At 39.6% G+C, this 20,965-nt stretch overlaps 1 protein-coding gene across 8 annotated transcripts; it reads right to left on the bottom strand.

The window, feature by feature from the left end:
• Positions 1 to 3,416: 3,416 nt before the first annotated feature.
• On the bottom strand, positions 3,417 to 20,636 carry LOC309706600 (myogenesis-regulating glycosidase-like). Of its 8 annotated transcripts, XM_082533288.1 has the most exons (17): positions 20,519 to 20,636; positions 18,912 to 19,074; positions 18,094 to 18,284; positions 17,786 to 17,930; positions 17,554 to 17,651; positions 17,342 to 17,419; positions 17,130 to 17,233; positions 16,601 to 16,689; positions 16,348 to 16,487; positions 16,073 to 16,251; positions 14,783 to 14,870; positions 14,625 to 14,663; positions 14,131 to 14,303; positions 13,977 to 14,030; positions 13,803 to 13,881; positions 11,410 to 13,617; positions 11,284 to 11,332 (listed from the first exon to the last, which is right to left on the bottom strand). In XM_082533288.1, exons 2-16 carry the CDS (start codon positions 19,045 to 19,047, stop codon positions 13,561 to 13,563), a joined length of 1,650 nt encoding a protein of 549 aa, XP_082389414.1. In that variant the 5' UTR covers positions 19,048 to 19,074; positions 20,519 to 20,636; the 3' UTR covers positions 11,284 to 11,332; positions 11,410 to 13,560. The 8 variants fall into 8 exon arrangements, with proteins under 8 accessions (XP_082389409.1, XP_082389412.1, XP_082389413.1 ...); XM_082533283.1 differs by lacking the exons at positions 13,803 to 13,881; positions 13,977 to 14,030; positions 14,131 to 14,303; ... (10 more) ...; positions 18,912 to 19,074; positions 20,519 to 20,636 and adding exons at positions 3,417 to 7,598; positions 7,781 to 8,158; positions 10,140 to 10,958; positions 11,065 to 11,175 and having other exon boundaries at positions 11,285 to 11,335; positions 11,410 to 11,717; positions 12,129 to 13,556; XM_082533286.1 differs by lacking the exons at positions 13,803 to 13,881; positions 13,977 to 14,030; positions 14,131 to 14,303; ... (10 more) ...; positions 18,912 to 19,074; positions 20,519 to 20,636 and adding exons at positions 3,417 to 7,598; positions 7,781 to 8,158; positions 10,140 to 10,958; positions 11,065 to 11,175 and having other exon boundaries at positions 11,285 to 11,335; positions 11,410 to 11,717; positions 13,010 to 13,556.
• Between the last annotated feature and the right edge of the window lie 329 nt (positions 20,637 to 20,965).

Genomic DNA, 20,965 nt, shown 5'->3' with positions numbered 1-20,965 from the left:
GACAATAATTCAGACAAAGTACGTTCACTTAAAATTATTTTTGTGAATGAGTGACCTTATTTAGAAATGTATAAAACATACGATTCATTAATTACTTTTTTTTGTAGTGGTTAATTAACAGTAAGTCGAATAATAATATTTCAACAATATATGCAAACATTTCTGGGGGAAAAGACAATTTTCCAACTTAATTGTATTTCATGTAATGTCCTTTTTGCCAGATTTTCTCAACAACTGGATGTAATAAGCCAAGGAATGTCTAACATTTTATAAGTATTAGGTTTTTCTGTGAGAGAGATGTTTTTGATTTAATATACAGAGCGCAATCTATAATGAATAGTATGCGCTTTGCTGCGTAGGACAGAGAGCAGACACACTGAAGTCTTATAGAGGATATGGGAAGGTACTTGAGACACACTGGCTCCTAACCAGAACAACTGGCGTCTCTCCTCTGCAGATGGACACACAGGTGGGCTCACAGGTGGAGAAGGAAGAGGGGGAGGGCTCTGCCAGTTTTGTGTCCTTCTCGTTGTATGTGTGCGCGCACGTCTGCTCATGTGTGCAAACGCTTGTGTGTGTGTGTGTGTGTGTGTGTGTGTGTGTGTGTGTGTGTGTGTGTGTGTGTGTGTGTATAGGTGCAACATCTGGACCATGGTCCACTGACATGTCAGCAAAACGTATCATCAGTGAAGCTACACTGCACCCTTCTGGACAACCGCAGCAGCACATGGCCTAAACAGTCTTCACGTCTAGGTTCGTTTTTACTGTCGGAAGAAACTTGATTAAAAGCTCTTAAGAGAGCTTGTTTTATTTAAATCTTTTTCCTTTTGTTTTTAACACATTAAAATACAGTGAACAACAACATTTAAGTATCTTTAAAAATATATAAACACACAGCTTTTGGAAACCTTAAAAGGTATGTTTCCATACACTGAACTAAGTCTTAAGATAATTCATTAAACTGGTATTTCTTCTGCATACAAGCATCTCCACTTCTAATCCTTTTCCAACCTTTCTCCCAGAAATCTCTCAGATGGTCCTAAAGCTCCTAAAGATCTTACATAAATTATTGTTCAGTCTATGAAAAGATAGGCACAGCCAAACAATATGATTGTAGAAAGAACACTGACAAATAATATTGATCCGGGGAGCGCACAGACAGCTAATCAATGAATGTATGTCCTCCCTGCACAGGCTGCAAGTCCAGATCAATTTTGAAGACAGATGAGACATTGGCAAATAAAGCGAAGTAGTTCTGAAGCATATCCCGCTGTTGTGAAATGGAATAAATTCCCAAAACATATGAAAGATCGACTCTAGCTATGAGGAATGGAGATGCCAGACTGTTTGAACTCAGAAAGAGCAGTCGTGTTTTATGCCGTAATTGTAATAAATATTGTGGCTTCTATCTCACAGTGTAGTAAGTTTATCTTTCTTATTCTTGGTGTCTAGTCATACACTTTTATATCACTTGCTCTCTGGCCTCACATCATGAACCACCTGATGATTTATTGATCTGAACACAGCCTCCAAATAACCCGCAGAATGGTTTCATCACCTTGTCATTATTGCCCCATGATGAGCAGGTTTCAAAAAGTTGGAAAAGTCCCTCAAGGGTGTCTCTTTCAATATTGAACTGATCAGCACATTAGTTTTCATGTATTGCAGACTTAAAAGAGGTTATAGGTTGTTACTGGCTTGCTGATTGCATGGTCAGCTTACTGACCTAAATTTCACATTATTTTTCTTCCATGCTTGTATCCTTAAGATTTTATTTATTGTGTGTGTAAAAAGTCAGACGGGCATTGTTGGGGGATTAAAAACAACTGTCAGGTATATCTAACAATTTAATATTGATTTTTTTTTTTTTCATGCAAAAGGTCTTCAAGCACAAAATATGACAAGCCTGGATTCTTTAAAGCATTAATGTGCAAGTTTGCACCACCTTTCTTCAACACAGCCTGAACTCTTTCAGCTAAACTTTCTGGTAAGCAGTCTTCAGAAATAGTTCTCCATACTTCTCGAAGGACATTCAAAGCTCTTCTTTGGATGTCGGCTGCCTTTTGTTCTGTTTTATGTCAAAATTATTCCACACTGCGTCAAAATGTTGATGTTTGGGCTCTAGGGAGGACAATTTATCTATCCAGGTATGCTTTTACTGTACTGTCAGTGTGTTTGGGATCATTGTCAAGTTTTTAGCTGCTGCCAATTAGATACCTTCCAGATGGTGTTGCATGGTGGATCAAAATCTGGCAGTGCTTTTCTGCATCAGTTTTGCCAAGATCCTGAGACCACTGGATGAACTGCAGTCCAAAACCATGACAGAGCAGTTGTTCTGTTGTTGCTCTGCAGACACTAACTGCTGTACATCTTCTGACCTACTCCATACATTCTGACAATTTGAACTGAAAATTTCATATTGTGATCCATCAGTGCATCAGACTCGCTGCCCCTGGTTTTCATCCCAGTTTTTGTGTAATTTACCATGCCTCGGCCTTTTCTCTGTGTTCCACTTGCTTAAGGATGGGTTCTTGACAACCCCCTTTAAACTGAGACCATTTCTGATGAGCCTTCAGAAAAAAGTAGATGGATCAATTGAAAGGCCAGATGCATCTCATGTCGTGTGTAAGGTCTGGATTCTTTTCCTATTTCTTAAGAACATGATTTTTAGACACTCTGCTGTAATTTTTTAGGCCAGTTGCTTCTTTTTTTCTTGTTGCAAAAAATGTATTTTATGCCTGTCAGCCTGTGTTATCTTTGGCATTTTTCATACATTCAACAAATTCTGTTTTTCTGCAACAAGCTGTAGCAACAAAGTGCCTAAAGATACAATTTAGAAAAAGGTTTTGTTTTTCGGTTCGTGCCAAGTTGTCTGTGTAGTGAACACTGGTGCATCCCTTGAGTTATGTGTTTTTTTGTGCTTGAATGATTATAAGTCAGAATTATAAGAATCAAGTGGCTTAACAAACAAAAATATATTCCAGTGAAAAACAGTCACAAGGACTGGACTGAAACCAAGTCTGACTCCTTGGAAGCAAAATATAAATAAATAAGGGATGGCTCAAGACTTTTACACAGTGCTGTACATTCATACAAACTGGCATTGGATATGCTGCCCTTTCACATTGGGGAAGAAGAAACCTTCAGTCAAAGATTCAGCTTTCAGTCTTGTTATGTGGCAAGATGGTCTTAGACAGAAATAGCCTTAGAGATTGGCTTGGCCCAGATGCTAAGTGAGAACAGCTATAAATAGGTAGAACAGCTGTGATGTCAAAAGGCAAAAACAAAATTCAGTGGATGTCAACATAGAAGCTACATTTCAAATGGCAAAAGTTCAGCATGAACCCACAATAGGTCAAAAACAGAAACCATGAGAATATTTAAATTAATCCACAGGAAGTCAAAAAGGGACATCATTAAAGTTGATTTATCCATTTATTCAATTTTAAAAGGATTTTGAATTTATGTCAAAATTTAAAACAAATGACAATGAAACAGACAAAACCAATAACACGGTTGGGTTCTTGGATAGCCTTTGATATGCCAGTCAGAGGAATATGTTACTTAACGTATTCTAGTTTGACGAGAAGATCAATATCTGTTGCACCTCTTGATAATAGCATACATGATATTACATACTGTACTTTGATCTATAACGGTGTTGGGGGAAAAAAATAAATAAATGGACATTTGTAGCTACATAGTGAAAAAAATGATAGAAAAGCCTGAGGAGCAAAGACATCGTGTTCTGCAACATTAACGTTACACTTCAACCCATTTACACATCACAAATATTACCTCACAATCAATACATTCCCATTTCCAGAAAAGTTCAGATGTTGTGTAATATTTATATAACTGCAAGATACATTTATATAAAATTGCACCTTGTGAGTTGTATACATCTTTTTTTAAATTAACAGTTGAGCAATAGTTTTAAGCAACTTCTTTTATCAACACCGTTTCTTGAACTCAGAAGACCAAATGGTGATGCAAATTAAAAGCAAAATGTTTTGTCTTTGTTTTCCCCTGACACATAATTTCAGCTGCTCAAAACCTTGGTCTCCAGTATAGGCAGGCCAGTTTAGCACCAGGACTCTCCATGATCTTACTGAAATAGCCAAGGTCTTCCCTTAAAATAATATTAATAAAATAAAAATAAAAGCCATACATTGCCCAGAAAACTGTGTGCAGTGTTCAGCATTGAGTAAAATGTCATTTAAACTGTGCCCTGCTAATAGGCAAATGAGTACAATTTTGACTGGCAAGAACACAGGACAGGTTTCACTTGTCTTCATTCATTTTAAATGAAAAAAAGTAGTGATGTGTGTGGATCTTGCTTAATATTTTTTTTCTTCCTTGAATAGCAGAGATAATGTGCATTAACTGATACAATAACAATGTTTTTGGTCCAGTTAGTTTAAAGAAGTGTCATTCTACCACCTCCAATTAAATATGGGCCTGAAGTAATTAGCAAATAGTAATATTCTCTTCTTTTATTCTCCTTACTCTGTATTGACATTTCTTTTAAAATAGGGCTGTGATAAATGCATTTTTAAAAAAAAAATCGAATAATCACTTTGCAAATAGTTATTAATAACAGGCACATCACTGCCGTTTAATTAATCAAACAAACCAAGATTACAAATAAAATCATTGTAGCATTACAAGTGATTATTAAATTACACTAAATTTACAACACCTATCATTTTCATTTTTTTAAATTATACCAAAAAAATGCTACAGAACTGCTTATTATTTTGGACGTGGCAAACACTGCATAAGACATGAAAGTATTACTGCCTTTTTAGCTGCATACAAGCTTAGCCAAGATCATTAAAAGAACTGCGAGATACTTCAGACGGCCTGAGAAAACCATTACCTGAGTCAGAAAGGACAACATTCAAAGCTTAATAAAAAGGAGTCTCGTTCTTGTCTAAGAGTACTTACATGACTCGGTGTTGCATTAGTGAGAGCTGTGCACTTTGCAATGATTAAACCTCAAGCACTGATTCTAATGAATGAAGCATTAAAGATAACTTCCTGAGAAGTATCCAATAACGACACCCCTTCAGTCGTCCTCCCACCACAGTCTGTTTGGCTTAAGCTGAAATTCAAAGTGCTGCGAGGCTCAAATAACAACTTTATAGCATTCACTGGCAATTAAGCTTAACTTCTTTCACAGTTAGTAAATCCCCTTTTTAACAAATGTCTCAAGTATGTGGCTTAAAGCAGCACAGATAGTTTTAAAAATCTTACAGACACACAAAAATATGCTTAACTAATGAGTTTTAAAACATACCTTCGTTACTGTAAAATAATAAGTGGTTTGGCACATTAGTCTTGCTAGATCTGGTAAGACAAGTAGCTTATGGTGGCCATTGTTGGCTAATATTGCAAGCATACAAACATAAAAGACCGGTGTCTATCACATTTTACCATTTACAAGATTAATTCTGCCAGACACCAGAAGTTATACGATTTCAGTTTAAATGACACTAAGCTATGATTCATTATACCATAAAATACTAAAGACAATGTTGTAATTATTAGTTTAAATCAAATTGGGGAGAAAAAAAAATCAGCGATGATGAGATTTTAAATGTTTTTGAGTGACAATGTTCACATTTGTAAAGTAATGTGCTGTTAAAATTTTAATTTCTATAAAATGAAATAAAAAACATTTTTCCCCCACAAATCTGTCCATATAACATCCATCCACCCATCCATCAATAAAAGGACTTGTGAAGCTTGTCCCACAAGCAAATCGGAGCGTAAAATAATCAAGACTGTTATTTACCTCCTGCTACACCCAAAGAAAATAGGCAATTTCATCCAGGTCTACAGGATAGTCTGTGAGGTGCAATGGTTCCTTGATATCAAATCTCTCCCCCTTGTAGCTTCTCCAATGGCCAGCTGGGAGGTAGATGTCTCTCTCTTGCTTTCCAGGCTCTAAAACTGGGGCTACCATGAGGTCATCCCCAATCAGGAACTGGGAGTCAATTTTATAGGCTGTCTCATCACCTGTGGCAATCCACCACACTGGTCGTATGATTGGGTCCCCAGTGCTCAGCACCTCGCTGGCCAGCTCCAGGACCCTTGGTGCCACAAGACTTTCATGGAGGGCGGTGTATTTCCGAGCAATTTCAACTACATCATCGCCGTACTCCCACGGTGGAATAGAAAACTGCATAGAGGGCATGAAGGCTGACAGCTCCAACCAGCGGATATAAAGTTCTCGGTCAGGTAATCCACGATTTCCATATGTGCGGTTCACATGCGCATTCCCTCCAATCATATCTGGTAAAATGAACTGGTAGCCCAGAATGCTGATGGTAAGCACTGCAGGAATAACAGATTTGAGACCCAACTCATACCCCCAAACTGAGTCTCTGTCAATTGGTCTGAAAAAGCAGGATATGTTCTGGGACTGGTAACCACTGCGCGCCTCAGCTCGGTCATTGTACAGGCTTGCCATTTCTGTGTAACGTCTTGTGAAAATACTCGGGTCCCGAATGGATTCCAAAGTCTTAAATTTCCATGGTAAGTAGTTAGCCTCTCCTGCCTCAAATTTAAAAGAGGACACCCCATACCTGGATCGCAGTGAACGTAACTGGGAGGCAAACCAATCACGGGTTTCAGGGTTTGTGAAATCCAAGATGCCACCAATGCCATTCCACCAACGCACTAAGGCTGACAGTTGGCCTGTAGGTTCTCGGACAAACAATCCCCTCTCCACACAGGTATGGAAGTTTTCTGAATCATGATTAACAAAAGGGTGAATCCAGAGAGACACCATAAAATCATCTGACTTCAGCTTATGAAACATAGCAGAGGCATTGGGGAACTTAACTGGGTCAAACTCAAAGTCCCCATAGTGGCGGGAATAGCCATCATCCAGTTCCATTTGGCTACAATTGAAGTTATACTTGCGAATGTTCGCAGCATATGTCAAAAGCTTTTCTTGGTCAATGTCAGTTTTATGTAATGCCCATGTTGACCAACTGGGATGGCGAAACATAACTTCGGCAGGCACTTTGTTTGGCTTGTTGAAGTATCTGCGGACCATGTACTTGTGTATGGATGTTACATCCGATCCCACACAAACTCTGTAGCTAAGTTCCGCACATGGCATCTCCCCTGGGTTTGGCTTAAAGGAACTATCATTATACCGTGCTTGGAAGTACATGGTCTTCTCTGTGTCATTCCAACCCAAATGGAAGGGCACAGAGTTATTGATCTTGATGGCAGTGGCATTAGATGAAATCCAGTAACTCTCTAAAATTCCACCAAACTCATCACGATTCGAGTAGATGTCACTAGTAACAAATGGTTTTGGAGCCTGTTGGCCAGAAATAGAAATAGGCCAGTGTTGAACTGCTGACACTGCGCCTCCATACCAGTGTGCAAACTTGTATGTCATTGCATGCTCTACGGGAATATCAGGAACCACTTCCTCCCAGCGCACACGGTAGCATTGGACAGTATCCTTGGGCCGTACTGTCTCAATGAAAAAAATCAGTTTTCTGTCTGTGGTGCGGACGCAGCTCAGAATCTCACCTTCTTTAGAGCAGGAGTCTAAATCAAGGGTCCCTGACCTGTCAAGATTCAAAAATAACTATAAGCATTATCTCTTTACACAAATCTCACATTTCTGTTAAATGACAAAAAGTTCAGCACATATTTAAAATAATGGATTTGTATATCTAAAGGTCTCATTTTTTCTGTATATGGAAACTTAAATAGCAAAAAAATAAATAAAATAAATTGAAATACCAACCTGAAATCCATTCTGAAAACGATAGACCCTCCCTGGTTTCGGATGATGTAGCCATCTTTATTCAGATCCAGCAGCTCAGTCTTAAGCAGTTCCGCTTTGCGTAAAGAGGCTATGTAGTAACACCACGCAGTCACAGCTGCAATCACCAGCACTAGCCCGATTACTCCAGCTCCAACTAAGGGTCGAGTGTCCTTGCTGAGTTTCTGCTTGGGGATAACATCTGTAATTGTGCCCCCCGCTCCACCTGGCACCACTTGGTACATGTTTGTGCTGTTCAATGTGCAAATCCCAAAGTAGCTTTTCCACAGATCATCAATATGTTTTACAGGAAACCTCTTCTGTTTGACACTTGGAAGCTTGTCACATCTGTTTTTCTTCCTGCCATGACAACGATATACCAGTCTTTTAAAAAAAATAAAAAATTGGTGACGATGCAATATTTGTAGATTTCATATTAACACAGTATTTTGAGGAAATCAAACTTCAATTACTATTTTGATTCTTTATAAGAAAAATGTGCAGGTGTTTTAGTGCATTCATGTTTCTTTCAGTAGCAAACAGTCAGAATATACCAATGAAACTATCAAAGGACCTCCAGGAAAACAACCCCAGCCCCATCGGTGCTCTCAGTCCTTCTTGTTTCCCTGTCAGTTCAACGCCTCCACTACATTTCCTGGGTTGTCTTACATGCTCTGCATTGCTGAACAAAGTGATTTCACAGCACTTAAAGGTATTAGGCTGTCAGAATGTAAACTTTAAAGATGTGTTTGAGATTTAACCAAACAAATCTACTGCCAATTACCCATAAAAAAAATAAGTAGATGTTCCCAGCAGTAATTCTAACCTATGAGATCAAAATTGAAAGAATACTCATTTGTATGTAAGGAGGCGCAGAAGCAGAAAAGGGGATTTGGGCCTTAAACCTCTGCCAATGTCAGGAAGGAAAGTAAAGAATACTAAACATTGTGTTCTATCAAGCCCAACAAACCAAAACTCCAAGTAACCCACACATCATTCGGTGCAAGTTTGACAGCAGAGTAAACAAGTCTAACAAAAAGAAAACAGACAGAGATCCATTTGTAGTGCACCTCCCAGCGAAGGGAAGGCAGAAACTCTTATGGGTAAACTAATTAATGGCTGATGTTAGTTATTGTGGCTTTAACTAATCAGAGGAGATCTGATAAGAATGCACAGCCGATCTAGCGGAGTTCAGTCCTCTCCAACTCAGCTACATGCTCACTAGTCCTAACTACACTTGATGCTCATGCTCTGCCCTGGCAGCAGGGGTCGATAATAAACAAATGCTGGCTATTAATTAGCAATCTAATTGACTGATTCTGTGTTCAACCAGCCCTGGTATAGATTTCCCCCAACAGCAGTAGTGATAACATAAGCCTATCATTAATTAACAGAGAACTAACTGCTGGTAGCTCTGAGATTCAATCAAGCTGCTGGACCCAGTTAGGAAATTTACCAAGAAAGTCAGAAGATCATTTACCATTTCTAGGAGTTATTTCTTCTTTATTGTAATGGAAAACTACAAGGGTGGGTTTAAGAAGTTAACCTATGACAGTTTGTGATTTGATATTGATCATATCAGGCTGAAACCAACACTTTGGTCAACATTAATAGGTTTTTTCCACCAAGAAGTACCTAATTGTTTCATCCACACAATCCTGGAAAACTGTGCAAGAGGCCACAGTGACATCTTTCCATTTCTTACAAATATGCACGTGTGTGTAGACCAAATGATTTTTGCTTAGTTTTATGGAGCTAAAATTTAAAAAATAAAAATAAAAATGTGGCCAATCCTTTCTGCTCCAGTTTCAACGGCTTCTCACAAACAAACTCAAAGTTTTCAAGTACAGCATGTTCTTCTTCTAAAAGCTTTACACTGCATTTTTTTTGTTTAAGGTATTATCAAGAGGGCTCATATGCACCATTTCAGCTGATTCACTATCTACCATCACATGGAGGAAAAACAAACAGTGAAGTGCTGATCAAATCAGAGCAGCCGTGTGAGAAAGAAACCCTCCATCAGTCTAAATCTAAGCTCGTGCGTGTGTGCAAAATTGACTGTTGTGTGCTGTGGAGTTTTTGCTTATATATCTGTCTCTTATTAACTGCATAAATCGTGCACTACAGACAACAACAGCGCATTTCTAAGCATGTCTGTGTCTGTCGATGTATAGAGACCAGTCGTTGGTTTTGCGCCTTAGTAGGTGGTACGAGAAAGAAGAAAAATAACACGTAATCCATGTGCACTATAATTTTCGCTCACACTTGTTGCCCTTTTCTCTTCGGTTTGTTAGATTTTAAATTACATTTATAGTTTATTTTTGTGGGTTTTTTTGCCTACCGATCAGCAGCAGTCCCCCCGTCGACTCAAAGTACAACTTGTTTGCTTCTGTTCACACAAACAGCCCGTGAAAGGAATCAAAGCGTGCTGCTGGGTCTCCGCCCTGCACACGTCCATAAACGCCTGGGAAATGTAGTTCAGCAGAAAAGCAGCGCTCTGTGTTTTCTCATTCTGCTGCGCATGTGACAGTGTTGCATGCAAATTACGCAATACTTCACAAAGAACCCGATGAACCTAAAAGTCACCAAAAAAGTGCAGTGTATACAGAAGTGAGGAGTTGATCCTTAGCAAAGTGAGGGTAATGCTTCCTTTATTTGCATCGATAGTGACACTCTTTCACTGCATTTGCTCTGGTAGTTGAAGACGGCATCATACTGTATCATTGTACTGATTCCCTTTTAATTGACACACGTTTTCCTCAGAAGATTAAAATTACAAAAACTCACGTACAGCACCTTAGGGCCTCCGAGCCTCATTTGATCTTCAAAATCATCCCATGAGAAGATCTTTGGTACCGATTGAGCACTTAACTGCAAAAGTTTCCTTGCATTACACAATGAGATAACAGCTGCGCTTGTACACTCTACATGATTCACTCTTACACCTTGTCTCACTGGGTTAATTAACAGAGAATTAAGGAAAAGTTAACAATTGCTGGAGAGTAGCCTCAGGCTCTCCGTGGACCTCTTCGGGTCACCATCTTGGAAACCAGAGCTCTAATAATCCTAATAAAGGCTTTCAGACACAAACTCTGGGTGTATGATGTAGTGTCCAGCTTGGTAGGGCTTCACTACATGGAAGCAGCTGTAGCAACCACTGCTGAGGAACCAAAAGAGAGAAAAAGGACTATCAGCAGCTATTATTAAATACACCAAAACAAAAATGGGGATATATTTCAATATATCACATTCGACTAAATAATCACCTGTTATCCCGGCTGCTGTTAGAACAGCACCTCTGGTATTTTGTCTGTACAAAGCTGCAAGGAGCTGCAGGAGTTTGGGCTCTTGTTTGAAGCGGAGCAGCTGTATTTTGCCTGTTCGAAAGAAGAAAAAAAAAGTTTTTTAATAGAATTACTAGGTTATAAATCAATAATGTTCATCAGCCCTGAGACCATAAGAACAGGCCAAAGGTTATTTGCCTACCTGAGCTGCTGTGTTGAATGTGGATGAACATGCTTTTGATAACCAAGTCTGCTGCAAAGAGAATCACTCTAAATCACTGAGTATTTATCTCTGGTCTGTTGATGGAATATACAGAATATATTTACCTTTGTGGGCTCTTCAAAGCAGTGCTGAGGTGGATGTCAGTGCTCGGGGAAGGCTCGGTCAGTTGTAGTTTCTGCAGTTTATCAGCAGAGGGCATGGCTTGTACTGTTGATGGGTTGACAGGGGGCATGTGTTGTGTTTTGTCGGTTGTATTTAGATAGCTGTCAGAACAAGTTGCAACAGGACCGTGAAATGAAAAATGTCTGACAGGGGGGAAAAGAGGGCGGCTGAAGTCCACAGGGGGCAAGGGATGAAGAAGTGCATGGGTTGACCTATTGTTTGACTGAAGGCTCCTGGGAAACAGAAAGTCCTTGGGAGGCAAAGAACAAATGGGACACATACATGTAAATTTTCTTAACTCTATTCATCCTTGCATGAATAAATAAGCACGGAGAAATTCCTGCATAATAGTAGGATACAGCTGTTATGATTCACAGAAAAATGTGCCCAACCAGTCAATTAGTAGGACACTTTTTTTTAATATAGCCAAACAAAATACAATGCATAGAGCAGTAGGTATAATTGCCTCAGATAATCCTGTCTGCCTGAAATGAGCTATATTTTTCATATTTTCTGAATCACCCAGGGTGATATAGTATAACTTCTAATTTTGGAGACAAATTTGAAAAAAAGAATAAAGAAATTCCAAAATTTCCAACAGTCACTCCGGCCTTTCATTCACACAGATCACGTAGGCAGTATTGAAAGCTGTGTGTCTTACCGCCCGGGGCTGAGGGTTGTTCCTACGGTGGGCAGAGGTCGGTCGAAGTTGAGCTCTTTTCACTGTGCCTGGAGATCTGAACTGTTCATTGTACACTGTGATGTATAGTTGGGGAACCATCTTCACTGACTGCCTTACTTACTTTTCCACGGCTTACATCCAGATCAGCCTGCCTGAATGGAGCATGTAGCATCACTCACCTCCCCCTGACACCTGCTAACTCCACCCCTTCCCCAAAAACAGTGTACCTCCTCTTTGTATTACCTTTGTCTGTGTGTTTGTTTGTTTGTTTGTTTGTTTGGAAATATTGTCTAATATTTATGGGGGTTTATTATTCCTGGAGTGTGAATACCACCTATTTCACTGTCATATTTATATATTATTTATTCTATATTTATATAACAACATGACATTTCTCTTGCATCAGTAGTTATAAATTCTGCATGAAACCCTGTCAACCTCCAAACTGATAAAACTTTTTGTTTAACCTGGAGCTATTCTGATTAATGTACTCTGTTGGAAGGAAAGCAGATTAAGGGCATCCTTGCTGAAGCAGAAAAACTCTTTGTGCTACCTGAGCACTCGGCCACTAATCCTCCTTAGCTGCAAGCCCCCTGCAGAGACACACATACCTGGGGTCACAGCCCATGACCTATTTCCCTCCCAGGGGCCTTTACAAATAAGCCAACACCAATCTCCAACACTTCTGGCCGTTCGGCTGCCTCGTAGTTAAAATAAACTCAGCGCTATCAGATCAGCAGAAAAGGAGTGAAACAGCAGAGAAATGGGGCTTCTAAAAATCTTCACCACCACCACAACCACCACCACCCAGTGTCACCTCTGTTCACTGTCAGCTTGCCACATAAGCATTAATAATTTACCAAGCGCTGTAGGGTGCCTTTGTGTCTCCAGCGCTCTCACTGACTTATCTGTGACAGGAACTGGCTGTTCATCTAGTGAAGCGGTTGGGGCCTCGCTTGACAGCCATGTTAAGCCCAGTCAAATCCACGCGAACAGATGCAGAGCAGAGGATATGGGGAATCATAGTAATGATCTGGCAGGAGTGTCCTTCACAGGAGCTCAAATCAGATCCAGGGCTGTGCGTTCCCAGCTTTGATACAGTTTTCATACAGCTTGAAACAACTTCTTTATTTCGTTTCATTTTGTTTCAAACGGCACACTCGGAGCCTGTTAATGTAAGTAATTTTCACAGTTAAGTGACTTCAAGTGTAATGAAAGGTACAAACATCTTTTTTTTAAAAAACAAACAAACAAACAAAAAATTTACATTTCAAAGTAAATTCCCACTTTATATGAGATGCATGTGATCATGCAAAGAGGCTTCCTGCTGCACACCCGGCAAATGTCCAACATGTGCAGAGCTGACTTCAAAGCGCTTGTCATGGAGTCGGTGGTCGTAGTCGTAGTGGATTCAGTGGTGCTTAGTTTTAACTGCTGCTTTTAGTTTTGTGTAGAGAAAACCGAAATTCTGTTAAAAGAGAAAGAATAGGTTATTTTAAACTGGTAGTGCTTTTAGACTACGCAGAATGACGAATAAACAGTGCTGTAGCTGCACTGTCTACAGTTCCTTGTAAACAGTGTAGTTACATGGAAATATGGAATACAGTATGATTAGATAATATAATATGGACGTCAAAGAGTGCATTAACACACCTGGATTGCGTAGTAAACAATACCCAGGTAAGCAGCAATGCAGCCTCCCAGGAACAGATCAAAGGCTGCAGGCTTCACTCTGAATTAAAAAATGCACATTAGAGTTTTAATGGCTTATTAAATTTAACATATACACTAAAATTTAAAAACAGATATAATAATACCAATATCTACCTGTACATGACTATTGGTTGGCTCATTTGATCAAAGAAGGTAATATCAGGATCCCTGCAGGAAGAAATGTTGTTGATCATTATTATTGTTGTCGTGGTATGACCGATTGGATTGAAAAGATGTTCTTTCTACTCAGATAGCTGTATTTTTTTACCTCTTGTCCTGTCGGAAGGTGTGTCTGTGGACTTGCTGCAGATAGCGCTTGAATTCGTGCTCCAGTGAGTTGACCAGCAAGATATGACTGGGTTCCTTATCCAGCAGCTGAGTAGCCCGAGGGACTGATGTCAGGAAGGACATCAAACTGGAGATACGACTGTCCTGAATGTCCTGAATTACAGATTTGGATGTGGGTTTTGCAGAGGGGAAAAAAGAAATCACACAAAACTCAGCTTCTACTCTGCATGCATCAGTTCTTATGATTTAAAAAATAGACTCTGTTTAGACTTTTTCAGTTACATGTAGATATAAATCTTTAAGAAATGACATTAAAACATGTTTGAATAAATAACCTCAGTGATCCATCCCTAACCTTCAGATGATCATGAGGAATAAGCTGCTGAAAGACTCAAACACTGTGTCATGTCTCTAAACTAACACCAGAGGTCAGCACTTCTCTGTACATACCAATCAAAATAACTGGGAACTTACCAGCTGGCCCTTGAAAACTTGCACATCCTTTGGTGAACCCTTGTGAAAAATAAACACACAGTTATGACACATTAACATGGCTATTTTAAAGCAATGCTGACGTAATGAAAATTTTTTATTATATTTTCAGTATGCTGTGTTTTCATGCATTCAGTCACCTTGTCAGAGAGATTGTACATGTAGCGGGCCAGCGCTTCTGCTATGATGATGCCATTTCGCTTAAGTTTCCGGAAATCCACTTTTGACCTAGAGGTGATAGTCACATGAGTAAATATCTTTTAATGCCCTGTGAAAATACACTTGACTCAACAATCTGTTGGACAAAAACACAGTTTTGTATTTTTGCTTACGTACACCACCGCGGTGGATTTTAAATCAAACAATCAAGACGTGTTTGAAGTGCAGGCTTTCAACGTTGATTCAGAGGGTTTTACATGATAAAAATCTGCCTAGCTGAACTGTGAACAATGAGTTTTGCAGCATTTGGCTGAATCTAAGTAGAGAGTATAGCCCTGTACACTTCCAAATTCATCCTGCTGCTTACATAAGCAGTCACATCATCAATAAACAATAGTGACCCAGTCCCAACGTCTCCCACACGTGCCTATGCTATAACATTGACTCCACAATGTTTAACAGATGCTTCAGATTACGAGCTGTTTCTATCCATCTCTGCACTTCTCTCTTCCCATAATTCTGGGACAAGTTCGACTTTCATTCATCTGTCAAAAGACTTTTTTCCCACACAACTGGGTAGGCTCAGATGTTTCAGATGTTTTCTGACAAAGAGTAATCTGGCCTCCCTTTTCTTTATTATAACCAATGATTTTCACCCTCTGTACTTCCATCCCAAAGGCTTCTTTAGATTGTGGATTGATCCATGATCTATCTCCTCAAAAGGGTTCTTGACTTGGTTAGATATTGTGAAGTTGTCTTAACCATGGAAATAATTCTGTGATCATGTACTTTAGCTGCCTTTTTTGGTCTAACCAAACCACAGACCCACGCCTTTTTAAGAATATACTTGCGTTCTCTCTATGATAGTTAGTTCTGAATTTTTCAGCCTAATGATGGCTCCCCTCACCTCCGCTCTGAGTCTTATATTAAAAATTACAGTGAAACACTATAAAACAAATTGAACGCTTTGAGTCAAACTGAGATATTATATCTGCTTCATTAGTCATGAAATGCAAGGGAACAGTCCTCAGCTGGCTATGAGACTGCTTGTCAGTGTATTGTCTAATTAATTTTGAGCCTCTGAAACTGAAGGACTGGATATATAAATAAATGTCTGTCGGTGTAAACCTTTTGTAAAAGCTGAAAAGCTGACTTTATTCACACATTAATTCTTTTACTTAAAATACACTATTGTGGTGTACAGGGACAAACAACCTGGGCCTCAATGCTCTCAAATACTACTAATAATAATATCCATAAACAAAACTTGCATGGTGTCTAGCATAGAGCCACGAAGTTCAGATTTAGGATCTTCCAGATGAGACAGAGTGAAGCCCAGGATCCTGCGTAGGCTGTAGCGCTCATGCTCCCAGGCTACAGTAGACTCCACAAGATTGATCTTTTTATGAACCAACCCCACCTTCACCCAGGGAAATCTGGAGGAAACCACCTGGAGGGCAATTAAATAAGATATTTGCACAAATGACTAAGACTGATGAGATCTGGTTGCTTTTCTTGCACGTGTAGAAACAGCTCCGCTGGTTACCTCCTCCAGTTGTTGGATGAAAGACTGCATTGGCGTGTCGGGTTTAGGAGGGCGGGAGACGTGCATGTACAGCTCATCGCCGTTGGCCAGTGTATCCAAGCACAGGACAAATGCCACATTGTCATGGAGAAGGCTGGACTCTGGATGGAAAATATTTAGCTTTAAAAACCTGACATTTTGTGTTTTAATTCACATTAGCACATACAGCACACAGCCCACTCATGTTCAGTGAGTGGCAAAGCTGAAAACTCACCAGCGTGGTCCAAATTCTCTTCAATCCACCTCTTTGTTCCAAGGAAATTGTATTTTCCTCCTCCGGTCAAGGAGAACATTAAATTAAATCTAAAACACACACATACACACACAAAAAAAACAAAATTATTCAACAGCTTAACTTATTAACTATAACTGACCTGCACTGGCTGTTAGTTTTCCTCAAGGGTATTTCCGATCACTATCAGTCACTCAAAGCAACATCATTAGAGCCATGCAATTACAAAAGCTTTCACAGTCCAGCTGAGGTTACAATGAAAGCTAAGTTTGAAGATAGGTGTGGTCCCTGAGTAGTGAGTAACGAGGCCCTAATTTTCCTTTCCTGTTTTACTTTTCAGTGTATACTTCCTCCATACAGAATACAGTATCTTTATCCAGCAGCATATTATCTTGTTCAAAGACAGGCACAGCGGGAAAATTCATTGGAATTGCTGCGTGTTCATCTGCTTTGTAGAGACATTTATTAACTTTGCCTTTGCTTTGTAATCTTACAATGAATTGGAACTTACTGTGGTCTGGTTCTGGGACTACTGTAGAGTTTTTGGAAGAGACGGGCCAACTCAATTAGGATTGTGACACCACCGGCATTTGAGTCTGCTCCATAAGACAACCACTGTAAAATGCACACAAGCACATATCCATTTATGGTTCGAGCACAGTCTGATACTCTATCTGCTAAAATTTACACCTAATTTTAGAGGTGTTTTACGATTTGACTCACAGGGGCAAGCCCATAAGAGTCATAGTGGGCTGCGATGACTATAGTGGGTGCATCCTCTACTGCTCCTAGAAGAACTCCCTGAAATAAACATCCCCAGGCATATATCACAGAACCAAAGTGCATTTGCAAGCAGATTGAAAATTATTTAACTGATATTGGATGATCTAATCAATTTTATTCCTCTATGGGGAATTATTGGGTCCCAAACGCACCTCCAGTGTGATTATAGCATTGTCAGTGGTGGCCTTAATTGGGGCATTGTTGATCACTAAAATCTGAAAAGCTGTAGCCGTGACCATACTGCGGAGGACTGTCAACAAAAGAAGAAATGCACCAGAACCGTTAGTAATACCATACCATAACTTTCTTTTTAGTTTTCCCCGGGCATTAGTCCAAACAACCACCATTAAGCATTTGCATGTATCTCGTTGTTGTATCACTTACCTCTGACAAAAATGGATGATGTCCGGGTGGCTGCAGCCTGTTTCACCTCCTCATACATGCAGAGCAGCTGTTCATCCTCAGGTGCCACATACACTGGCATGAGGGTCTCCTTAAGCAAGGTCTCGCTTTCACTCACCATAAATGACTGAGAGACAAAATGCTTTACTTCAACCAAAGGGCAGAGAAACAATTGTAATCTTGATTAAGAGATTCTTAATATCTTCCTTATAATCCTGTTTTCTTCTGATTTCCTTAGTAATTGAGTGATGTGTCAATAACAGAATGAATGCTTTTAAGTATTATAATACCTCTACTGCATTGTGAGGGATACTGGAGATATTTTGGGGCAGCAGGATCAGGATGGCAGCTGCATTTTGTCGTTGGGCCTCGGAGTATTTTTCTGTAGTGAAGTCTTCCACCTTCATTATCACACAGCGGCGGGTTAACGACGGCTCTTCTGCTGAGCGTGCCTCCGCAACAACAATGGCTCCACGACAGCCTCGGCGGACGAGACAAGAGAAGGCAAATGATACATAAATACCAACTTGGGCAACATAGAAACTCTACTTTAAACGCAGCTTCCTCTTCCTGTTTTTTTACACAGAAAAAAAGCCTTTAGCAAACCAATCTGTTTCCAGTGGCAGTGACCACAAGCTCTCAGTGGTCAAGAAATATTAGTTCCCTCAGTCAGCTGTAATTTTTAGGTTAAAAAAAATCCTGTTGGAAGACCTTGCCTCGGCTTTCCAGCTAATCTGCACATTTTAAAAAAAATACACTGAAAATGGTTTCCTTAGAATTTGAAACATAATTTATGCTCAGAATAGGTTCTATATAATTATCCAGTTTTTCCTATATTCCTATAAAATGCTCTAAAATTGGTTACCAGATTTGTAGTGGTTTCATGAGCACCCAGGTTAAACTATAATTTGAGTTTAGCACAGACAAACTCTCTTCCTGGAACATACTGATTTCAAAATATCCTTTCAGCACCAAAGCTTGAATATGCATCATGTGGCACATTTAAGGTCAAACAAAAAACAAGCAAGACTTTAAATTTAGAAGCAATTTTATGCTACAGATTTGTCATTTTTCTTTTTTTATAATATATAGGTGTGTCTGAACTTACCATACTTATGCTGTCCCAGGTTGTACTGTTGCATCCTATAGGCAGTGAACTCATAGGACGACACGGCAGGGAGAGCGGAGCCATGCAGAGACTGCACGCAAAGCAGCAGTGCAATGGCAGCTGTGCTCTGCAACATGATGTGGCATCCAGTTGTGATCTCAGGCTAGGGAGGATGGTTAATGTTAGACTTCATAAGAGACCAGACTTCCTTCAGTGCTGTACAAAAGTCTGGAGCCACCCTTCATTTATTGCTTCCACGAAGCCAGACGTTCTTGGAATTTTTATTTAAAGTGGTCTTTAGCAATAATTCTTCATGCTTTCTGAAGATCGTTAGACAGGGGCTTGTTTTTACTTATACTGAAACCAGTCCTTGTACCTGATTATTTTAAGAGCTAAGCCACTTAACACTAACATACAAATTGAACAAGTGGAGGAAAAGTGGAAGGCCTAAAAACTATCTAGAGCAGATGAACGCTATTTGGAAGTCATGTTCTTAAGAGATAAGATAATAATAATAATAATGGATTGGATTTATATAGCGCTTTTCAAGGCACCCAAAGCGCTTTACAATTCCATTATTCATTCACTCTCACATTCACACACACAAGATCCACTAAATCCACCTGACACAGAACTCAAGAGACGCATCAGTTGGCCTACTGTTCACTGAATCCTCAACAGTGGAAGGATGGGTGTCAAGAAGCAATTTAGAATCCAGGGATGGGGAGAAAAGGCTGAGGTGTGCCAAATTATACAAGAACTGTGAGCAAAATCAGTGGCAATTGTAAATTTTTGGTTCAAATCATCATTAATATGTACAGATTTCTACCTGTAAGAGGTACAACAAGCCTACAGCTTAAATGGTGGAGGCTCTGTCATGCTTTCGGGCTCTTGTCAAAACTGATGGAATTATCAGTGCCGAAAAGTGTCATCAGATTTTGATCCACCATGCAATACCATTTGAAAAGCATTATGAGAATGATCCCAAACATACTCCCAATGCAGTAAAAGCATACCTGGAAAGAAAAACACAAAATGGCTCACTATTAATCATGGATTGGTTTCCCCAGAGCTTTGACCTCAATATTAACAACATCCAAAAAGAGCTTTGATTGCACTTCTAGGCCTGGAGAACTATTCCTGAAGATAACTCAAAGAAGAAGCCTGAAGAAGAGAATTCAGGCTGTATTGAAGAATAAAGGTGGTCATACCAAATATTAACTTTCAAGCTGGTTAGAATTGTATAAACTGTTTTTGCCTTTTAAACCGTATTTCCATTTATGTTTCCACATGTTAGATATAAAGAAATGAGGGGTGACACAAGACATTTGCACATTATATCTATTATAATATTTTGTGTTTAAATAAAGTCTTTGATAGGGCCAGCAGTGTAAGGCAGAACAGATAAGGGGACAGTAATCACCCTATTCACCACAGGTTTTACAAATACCATACAAGTTTCTAGATGGATGAAAATGAGGTATTCATCATCACCTACTAACCAGTATATGAATCTTAACCAGGAATTCCTTCGATAAGGAGCCCTTCTCTGTTCACAGTGACATTTCCGAACACAAAGTCAGTCACTAACAGAAAATGTTCCTTACCTGTCTTCCTGAAGTCTTTTCTCATGAGGCTTTCTTTCTTCCTTCCTCAACTTCGGTGTTACTCCTTCCAAATGGACACATGCTACCGTTAACTCCTGGGATTCAAGGCATCTAGGTAAGCCACCATTCACCATCTGCTCCAGAGGGATCAACTCAAAGCTAATCACAAATGCCCAACCCCCTGCACTCACTACTCCATCAATCTATTGTTCCCTCCCTCCCCACCTTGCCCACCTTGGACGTAATGTCATATACTTCAGTAGGCAATCACCCATTACCAGCAGAGTCTCTGCAGGGAAGGCAAGGAAACTCTTCCAGCCAGTAGCTGTTTGTTTCATCTCCTGCAGGGAAAACTACCAGAGTCTAAAGAAGTTAAAGAATATAACTGGATATTACAGAGTCACACGGCACCATCAAAGTTGAGATATCTAATATTTATTTTTTTTT

Source organism: Aulonocara stuartgranti (genome assembly GCF_965226115.1).
Source record: "Aulonocara stuartgranti genome assembly, chromosome: 5".
NCBI lineage: Eukaryota > Metazoa > Chordata > Actinopteri > Cichliformes > Cichlidae > Aulonocara > Aulonocara stuartgranti.
Note: the sequence above shows the minus strand (reverse complement) of the source record. Positions and strands in the feature narration are given on the sequence as shown.

Excerpts from the sequence above, each read along its gene's own strand:
- LOC309706600 (XM_082533281.1), bottom strand. The coding sequence starts at position 8,043 with ATGTACCAAGTGGTGCCAGGTGGAGCGGGGGGCACAATTACAGATGTT. Across the intron at positions 7,599-7,780 it reads GTTTTCAGAATGGATTTCAG|GTCAGGGACCCTTGATTTAG; the intron begins GTTGGTATTTCA and ends GAATCTTGACAG.